The 9939-nt window shown below is 33.3% G+C and overlaps 1 protein-coding gene across 1 annotated transcript; it reads left to right on the top strand.

Moving 5' to 3' along the window:
* Positions 1 to 5753: 5753 nt before the first annotated feature.
* LOC136223223 (protein ETHYLENE INSENSITIVE 3-like) lies at positions 5754 to 9191 on the top strand. Its single transcript, XM_066011114.1, has 2 exons — positions 5754 to 6083; positions 7023 to 9191. Exon 2 carries the CDS (start codon positions 7074 to 7076, stop codon positions 8940 to 8942), a length of 1869 nt encoding a protein of 622 aa, XP_065867186.1. The 5' UTR covers positions 5754 to 6083; positions 7023 to 7073; the 3' UTR covers positions 8943 to 9191.
* Positions 9192 to 9939: the final 748 nt, after the last annotated feature.

Raw genomic sequence — 9939 nt, 5'->3', positions numbered from 1 at the left:
TTTCAAAATCCAAACATAATGCTTAATAAATACAAAAGTTATTACAAAAATGTTGTAACCGAAACACTAATGTAAGGAATAAATTTTGAAATTGTTACAAAACTTTATTACCAAACCATAAAGAAATAAATACTGAAGTTATTATTAAAATTTATAACCAACACATTAATGTGCATAAATAAATACTGAAGTTATTAAAAAAAAACTTATAACCAACACATGAATATGAGGAAATAAATACCAAAATTGTTACAAAAAATTATAACTATTAATGTAACCGAAATACCAAAGTTGTTACAAAAACAATTGTAACCAAAACTTTAATTTGATCAAAATACCAAAATTGTTACAAATATTTTTTGTAACCGAAATATTAAAACACAAAAACTTCAAAAGTCTAAAATTATGATGTTTTTATGAATTAAAAACAATATAAAAGACATTAATATCTAAAATTTTTGATTTGTAATAAAACAAATCAACTGAAAAGTTTGAAGAGTTCATCAAATTTAAAATCTTTGAATCAATGTTTAAAACCTCAAAAATAAAAATAGATATCATAAGCGATTCTCAATCCATAACATACAAGTAAAAAAACTTGATCCAAAAGCAAGACCATAAGATTTTTCCATGTTTACAAACAAAGGAAAAAAACGATGTACTGAAAACATTGATAAACTAAAACATAAGAAAACCAAATTTAAAAGAATATTGATATTCAATTGAATGTCTCTGAATCAATTAATATTAATTCCTAAATCGTTAGCATAAGATTGGCGAAAACCAAAAGAAAAACCTTTCATCGAAGTAAAATAAAATCTCAATGAATCTACCATGAGTAGCTCTGATACCACTTGTTGGAAATACTTATTGGAATTAGATCCACAAACCACAAGATCATAAACTCATGTTAATCCATTAAGATCTAAAGCGGAAGCGTACCTGAATACAGAGCGTAGCGGATTGAAGATAATCAGAGACACCTTAGGTTGATTGGTCTTCTAGGGCTAAAAGCAACTAGCACATCTATACTTGATGGGGGAGGCTGTAGATTTAGAATGCTAATGCCCTAGGGACCATAACCCTATATTTATACTGAAAACCTAATTGTCGCAATTACTAATCTGCCCATCATAGTATTAGTAAATTACAACTGGGTATCTACACATATTTAAGCCCATACCCATTATATATGCCACATGCCCATAAACTAATTTAGATCACTTAATCGGGCTCATACATATGATAGTCCATAATTACAATTATACATGTAAAGCCCATAACGTTGGATTTTAATCCAACAGTGGTTTCTTCCACTTTGCTGCTGTCTATGCCATCGGCACTCGTTGGATCACCCTCCCGTTGACCGCCTTCCACCCCTCAAATTCCCGTCTTGCCCTGACTGTAATATTATTTTTAATTAAGTTATTTCCTTTTATTTATTTATTGGTGTATTTTTTAATATAATAATATATGGTTTTTTTGAAGAAATAATATATGATTATATATATAATTAAAATCGTATTAAAATAAAAATGTCGCATGTAATTAAAAAATACCCTTATCGTGTGAAAGGTATTTCAAAAAAAAAAAGTGCCTTTATTTTTTATAGATAAATAAAGTATGCATCCAATTAATTTGTTTGTGTTTGAGATTTGATAAGACAGACTCCTTAGATTTTCTATAAACTCAAAACTTTAACTCATTTTAATTGATCAATTTTAAAAAATATTAGGAAGAAAAATATTTCTAACACTTAAAAGTAATTTTACATTTAACGTCTTAAATGATATAATATTTTTTCTAACATTAGGAAGTTGAGACAATTTTAAATATCACTAATCGAATCTATCTTATAAATCATGAATTATGATTAAAAGTCTGTTTGGCTACTTGCTGTTTGCTATTCCTGTTTGCTGGTTGTTGTTCCTCTTTGCTGATTGCCTATGGAAAATGATGCTTTTCCAAAAAACAGAGATTCCCTGCTTTTGTAAAAAGCTAATTTTCGGTTGTAAAAGGCAAACAGAAGGCGTCTAACCAAACATCTAAAACTCTGCCTTTTAAAGTGAAAAAGCAACCAAGAGTTGAAAAGTAGGTAAACAAACATCCTCTATGGCCCGTTTGTTTTACCTGCTGTTTGCTGTTACGATTTGCTGTTTGCTGTTACGGTTTGTTATTTGCTGTTACGGTTTGTTGTTGCTATTTGCTGTTGCTGTTACGGTTTGCTGTTTGCTGTTGGAAAAAGCTGTTTTTTCAAAAAGCAAAGATTCTCTGCTTTTGTAAAGGGCTGTTTTTCGGGTGTAAAAGGCAAATAGGAGATTACTAACCAAACACCTAATACTGCATGTAAAAGGCAAACATGAGGTCACTAACCAAACACCTAAAACTCTCCCTTTTGAATTGAAAAGTAAAAAAAGAGCATGAAAAGGAGCAACCAAACACCCCCTAAATCTATTGCACATGTGTGTCATATTATTACTCATTAATAATGGATCACAAATATATATAAACTTGTGAAAAAAAATTAAAAATTAATCGTGTTCTCCAATTGTTGAAAAAAAATCCAAATATTTTATCGTGGTTAAAAATATTTTTATCTCTAAATCTATTATGAAATTAGTAAAAAAATGCTATTTTTTTTTCTAAACCAATTAATATGTGACCGTTATAAAATATGAGAATAAAATATTTATATTTTCTCCTTAATCTTCAATTCTGTTAAGATCATACTGTAATCATTTATTAATTTTACTTCTAATCAGAAAAACGTGTCTCTAAAAAATTTAATTTTTAGAATCTGAAAAACGTTTTATGTTTCTGTAATTTAATTTTAATTTATATAATTTTTTGGACATTTAAAACATTTATACACATTAAAAATAAGTACAGAATAACAAATAAATCAATATTAATTATCCTGTCCGGAGACACCGCACACGTTGCGCATGTGGGCGGTGGCCCCGCGGTGCGTGCAGGCCACACACCACTCTCCCGGCGTTTGACGATCCTGAACTTTTGGCTGGTGGGAGGTTTTCGGGGTCTGGGAGTTTGATGGTGTGATCGGTTTCGAATTCCGATGACTGAAAATTAGTGAAATAGTATAAACAGACCCTTAATCGCACCCATTAAATCGCTAAAACGCGTCAGAAACTTCCAGTAACCACATGGCAAATTTTAACATGCTAAAATCATTCCAAGTTGCACAAAATACATAGATCTCAGACACGATTCAACCAAGCATGCATTTATTCAATCAAACCAATCAAAAGAATCTAAAAACATGCAAAACGGGTTCATAACAGATGGAACACGAAGCTCGAAGCCTCTGATACCAATGAAGGCTCTAATAACCATTATATATTATTTCTAACCTCAAAGGCATAGATAATGAATCCAGATCTATTAATAAACAAAAACAGATTTAGGGTTACCTATTGTAGCGCAGATCTGTTGAATAGCAGTGGAAGATATTGACCTTGACTCCGTATCTCCGATCTAGGAGAATGCTACACAAGATGAGCAATCACCGTTGTTCCACGAACGAAGAATGCACACCGAAGACAGATGGGAGCGATGACTTCAGGGAGTAGGAAGAGGAGAATTGCCTTTTGCAGTCTCTGATCTTTGTGTATCTGAATTAGGATAATTCCTTGTGTTATGTGTGCTAAGTTTAGTCTCCATAGCTATCTATGTATAGCTAGGCTAAATCTAAACACTAACCTAATACTAACTGATTAGGTTAAGGGTGAGCCTCAAATGGATGGGTAAATGACCCGTTTACCCCATTTAATCCTATATATATATATATATATATATATATATATATATATATATATATATATATAAACACGTGAAAAAATTGAAATTTATTCATGTTCTCCGATTGTTGAAAAAAATCCAAATATTTCATTGAGGTTAAAGATAATTTTATCTCGAAATCTATTATGAAATTCGGGGAAAATACAAAAAAAAATACTATTTTTTTCTAATCAATTCATAGATCGTTATAAAATATGAGAATAAGATATCTATACTTTTTTAATTTTCTGATTCATCCAAAAAAAAATTAAGGTAAATCGCAATGATATTACAAATAAAAGTTATTTTGATGACCCTTTTTTTAATCTTATTCCTTTTAAAAATAACAATTTTTTTTACAGAAATCTACATTTTATTTTATGAGAACTGAATATTCAAATATTTTAATAAAAAATTTCGTTAGATCAAATTTATATTTGAAAATTTATTATTATTACTTATAGATTTAAACAAAAGACAACTCAGATATCTTTTTTTTTAAAGGACATATATTCTAAATATCTTTTCAAAATTCTAAACCTTTATTTGATATTAATAAAATCCAAAGTATATTTTAGAAATAATACTGATATTGGATGAGATTAGTAATATTCCCATAATTTTTAGGTAAATTATAAAAATAGCCCAATTGAAGGTTCATTTATACATTTAGAGTTATTACAATATTTCTTATTAAACTAGACACTTTCAAAATTAACTTTCTTAAAATATTCTTAATATATATATTATCACTTAAAATAATTTGTGGAGAGACAACTACAAAGCGAATTTTATGCAATTTTTGGACGATACAACCTCCACCTTCTCGTGCATTCAATCCCAGAAAATAGAGACATCTCTTCATCTTTTATACTACAAATGACCTCTTAAAGAGACCTAAGTGAAACTCTACAAGTTTAATGAACGAGGGGCTAGAACAATAAGTGGGATTGAAACATTTGCTCTTTCCTAGACCGAGGTCTTATAGGAATTGACATTCGTCTTATAGTTAACTGTTTTTTAGATAATCTCACGACTTTTGTTGTGATTCAATAGTAAAGGTCGAAAAGAAGGTATAAGGGAAACGTAAAACAAAACTATTTCGAAGTTATAAACTCGTTCGCACTGCAAATGAAATAAACTTAAAAATACTTCGGAGTTGAAGCAACTACAAAACTGATAATAAAACTGTGAAAACAATTGTCTTCACAGTTATTGCAATCCTTTCACATTGGAAGCAACAACAGAGAAAATTCAAATGACTTATATAAATTTACTTCGTAGTTGCTTCTACTGCGGAATGTTTTCATGATTGCGAAATTACCTTGTTGCTGAAACAAGAAGATTTCAAACATTCAAACATTCAAATAGGTTTCCAATAAGTTTCAACTCTAACCCTAATAAGGTCTTGAATCATTACAAGAACTAAACCCCAAAATCGTACAAAATCACTTTGCAATTGTCTTCACACAAACTATGTTAAGTGATAATATATATATACTAAGAGTATTTCAGAAAAGTTAATTTTGAACGTATCTAGTTTGATAAGAGGTATTGTAATGAATCTAAATATATAAATAACTCTCAATTGAGTCAGTTTTATAATTTATCCTAATCTTTATTATATAAATGATTAGATATTAATTCTTATTTGTTTAAAAGATAAGTAGAGTTTCTAAAAAATGAAAGTAAACTAAAATGGTAATAGTAAAAGAAGAAAAAGAGAGACAACTAAGCAATAGTTTATTATGGAAAAGAAAATAGAAAGAAAATCTAGTGAAATAAATTAAAAAGTAAATAAATTGGGATATTTATGGTGAATGAAATGAAAACTAAAAAAGAAGGGTCCGGTCAGGTGTGGATCATAACAGAGGACACGGCCCCTACTCTTTTTTTCCCCCAAATTTTAATTTTTTTAATTTTATTTTTCCCATTATTCGTTGTCTTAAATAAATAGTATGATAAAGATGACATCTTTCTTCCTTCTGATCAGATTGGATTAACCAGAACTTGGCCACTCCATTTCTCTCTTCTTCTTCTCTCTATGTTTTCTTGGGTTTAAGTGCTTTTCTCACTTTTATTCCCCACCACCCACTTCTTCCACACTCACCAACAATCTCCCCTTTCCTCATCCTTTCTTCCCCCTTTCTTTCTCACACCTATTTCCAAGGATAATTTTTGTGCTTTCTCTCTCTATAACCTTAAGGGAAGAAAAGGGAAGGAAAAGTCTCTGACTTGCTGGATTTTGGTTTGGGATTTATATGTTCAATTGATTGATTTCTCAGGTATTGTTTCTTCCTTTTGTTGGATCTCTCTGAATTGAAAGGGTTTTTGTTAGGTTTAGGAATTGTTTTAGTTTTTGTGTTAGATCCATGTTGCTTGCGTGTACAATTAGTTTTCTAGGAAAATTGATGATTTTCCGGGAAAGTTTTTTACGCAAGACGGTGAGATCTGGTTTGTGGTTTTGATGATTATGTTGGTGATGAGATTGAATTGATTTTGATTCTCCTTTTTATGTCTGTTTGTGGTAGTTTGATTAGTCTGATTTGCTGATGTTAGATCTGTTTATCTCTCTTCCATGGAATTTCAGTTTGTACTAGTTATACAAAAAGGGGTACTTTGATTCTCTTTTTGGGGATTTGTGTTTTGCTGAGTACTTCAATTTCTGTCAATCAGAATTGCAATAAATCATTAGGTTTTGACAGTTCGTATAGTTTTGGTTAGGGGTTTCAATTTCGGGTTTCGTGTCAAAATAGTGCTAATTATGGTTGTATAGGGTATAAATGGTAGGTTGTATATGATATAAATGGCAGGAAAATGATAATCGTATCCATCGTGTCGTGTCAGTCGGATTTTCGTTGGGTTTACTAGTTTTATTTATGGTTATATATGATGTAAATGGTAGGTTGTATATGATAAATGGTAGAAAAATGATAACAGTAGATCGTGTCGTGTCAGTCGGATTTTGGTTGGATTTAATTGTGTTATTTATGGATATAAATGGTAGGTTGTATATGATAAATGGTAGAAAAATGATGATAGTGTCGATCGTGTCGGTCAGTCGGATTTTGGTTGGATTTGATAGTGTTATTTATGGTTATATTTGATATAAATGGTAGGTTGTATATGATATAAATGGTAGAAAAATGATAGTCGTAGATCGTGTCGTATCAGTCGGATTTTGGTTGGGTTTTGATAGTTTTCTCTCAATTTGATGATCACAGGTTTTAAAGAATTCAGGGAGTAGCAGAGTTGGGGTTTGAGATTAGGTGAAGATGATGATGTTTGATGATATAGGGTTTTGTGGAGACATGGATTTCTTTTCTGCTCCAATTGGGGAAGATGTAACTGCTCCGCCGGCTGAAACTGAAGCCACTGTGGAAGATGATTACAGTGATGAAGACATTGATGTCGATGAGCTCGAGCGTAGGATGTGGAAAGACAAGATGCGTCTGAAACGGCTGAAAGAGCAGACCAAGAGCAAAGAAGGTATCGATATGGCGAAACAGCGTCAGTCTCAGGAACAAGCTAGGAGGAAGAAGATGTCAAGGGCACAAGATGGGATCTTGAAATATATGTTGAAGATGATGGAAGTGTGTAAAGCTCAAGGCTTTGTTTATGGGATTATCCCGGAAAAGGGGAAACCGGTTACTGGTGCATCGGATAATCTTCGTGAATGGTGGAAGGATAAAGTCCGCTTTGATCGAAATGGTCCTGCTGCCATAGCTAAATATCAAGCAGACAATTCGATCCCGGGGAAGAATGAGGGTTGTAATTCAATTGGTCCAACACCACACACTTTACAGGAGCTTCAAGATACTACCTTGGGATCGCTCTTATCTGCACTTATGCAGCACTGTGATCCGCCTCAGAGGCGGTTTCCGTTGGAAAAAGGTGTTCCTCCGCCATGGTGGCCGAATGGGATTGAAGAGTGGTGGCCTCAGTTGGGTTTGCCTAAGGATCAGGGTCCTCCGCCTTACAAGAAGCCTCATGACTTGAAAAAGGCGTGGAAGGTTGGGGTTTTAACCGCTGTTATTAAGCATATGTCGCCTGACATTGCTAAGATTCGGAAGCTGGTTCGACAGTCGAAGTGTTTGCAGGACAAGATGACAGCGAAAGAGAGTGCTACTTGGCTTGCAATTATTAACCAAGAGGAAGCTTTGGCTCGGGAGCTCTATCCCGATTCCTGCCCACCTCTTTCATCGACTGGAAGTGGGTCTTTGGTCATCCATGATTGCAGTGAGTATGATGTCGACGGAGTTGAAGATGACGGCAATTTCGACGTGCAGGAATGCAAACCCGAGAATCTCAGTTCTTCGAGTTTGGGAATGGAAAGAATGTCGCGGGACAGGGTGATGCCTCTTCGACAGCCACCTACTTATCCGATCAAGGGAGAAGTTATCTCCAATGTCGACTTCATCAGGAAGAGAAAACCGAGCAGTGACATTAATCTGATTGTTGATCAGAAGATCTATACATGTGAATTTGTTCAGTGTCCCTACAGCCAGCTTCGTCTCGGTTTCCATGACAGGAACACCCGGGACAATCATCAATTAAATTGCCCCTATAGAGGCTCATCTTTAGAGTTCGGAGGTTCAAATTTTCATGTGAATGAAGTGAAGCCTGTAATCTTCCCGCAATCGAAACCAGCTGCTCCATTAATGAACGCAGCACCGCCTCCTACCTTCGATCTTACAGGGGTTCCAGAAGACGGGCAAAAGATGATCAATGAACTAATGTCAATGTATGAAACTAACATCCAAGGTCACAAGAGCACAAACTCCGCGGAAAGTTCCAATCTTTATCAGCCAAAGATTCACCATCAGCAGCCGGACAACTTCTTCCGAACTCAACCCAATGTGATGGAACAACAACAGAACATCTTCGACGATCCCCCAAACCTCCATAACAACAACAACAACCATCAACTATTTCCGCAGGATAATGTTAACGTCGCTCAATTCGACAGGTTCAAACCATTGAATCCAACATTCAACGCCCCCAACCACAACGCTGCCAACACCTTCAACCTGATGTTCAATTCACCGTTCGACTTGGCAACGTACGACTACAAAGACGAACTACAATGTCTCGCGATGGATTCACTGCCGAAGCAGCAGGATGTGGGAATCTGGTTCCAGTAAAGAACAAGGGCACAGCAGAAGAACAACACAGTCATGTTCTTCGTTCGGATTGAAAACTGTTAAACTGTTAAACTGTTAATTTGTTTTGTTTCCCTACCTTAGGGCTAGAAATTTAGACAGTTAAAAGAAGAAGCAAGGAAGTGAAATGGGGTAATAAAGGATGGATGGAAGTTAGAAAAGGATTTAACTTTCTTGCTGTTAATTAATATATATATATACATATTGTGAAATAAATAAGTGTTTATTAGCTGTTGTTGTTGAAAGACCAAAAAATTTAAATTTGGTGAAAAAAATGTGATAGGGAAGTTTGTGTAATAGACTAAGACAGGTACATGAGATGTCTGGTTTTGTCATATTGTAATGTAATGTTTAGTGGTCATACATATTACCCATGTGCGTTTTAAGACCCACATTACTGTTGTCTCCTCTTGTTGACTATTCTATTCTTTTATCCTCATCTTATCCTTTTCTTTTTCTTTCTTATGATATTTATTTATTCCAATTTTGGTTTATTAATTTGTGAGTATGAGTTTATTTAGTTATAATAGCATATTAAACAGTGTTGTCAGATTCGGATAGGTCAGTTTAATCGGTAAGATCGAGAATTTGTCGGGTTTTCGTTTTGGGTCATGTTTTGTTATTTTTCAATAATTTGGCAAGGAATCGGAGGGTGGTTGGTTGTCGGTTTAAATGATAAGATCGAAAATTTGTCAGGTTTTCGTTTTGGGTCATGTTTTGTTATTTTTTAATAAGTTGGCGAGAAATGGGAGGGTTGTTGGTTGTAAATCACTAAGATTCGTACTGATAGGTTAAATAATTACCTTTTAGAATCCGATCTTCAGATCGGTAATATTTTTAAATAAATATCAATTATTTTTGAAAAACTTGGATTTTAACATTCTTAGAATTCGATTTTCAGATCGTGACTCTGATTTTTATCTAAAAATATTGATTGGAAATTAAAAGATGAAATAAAAACTACTATTTTGGGAAAACT

Source organism: Euphorbia lathyris, chromosome 3, assembly GCF_963576675.1.
Source record: "Euphorbia lathyris chromosome 3, ddEupLath1.1, whole genome shotgun sequence".
NCBI lineage: Eukaryota > Viridiplantae > Streptophyta > Magnoliopsida > Malpighiales > Euphorbiaceae > Euphorbia > Euphorbia lathyris.
The sequence above is the reverse complement of the archived record's forward strand: the minus strand, read 5'-3'. Positions and strand labels throughout refer to the sequence as shown.

What these genes read in the sequence shown, in the direction of transcription:
- LOC136223223 (XM_066011114.1), top strand. Translation starts at nt 7,074, where the DNA reads ATGATGATGTTTGATGATATAGGGTTTTGTGGAGACATGGATTTCTTT.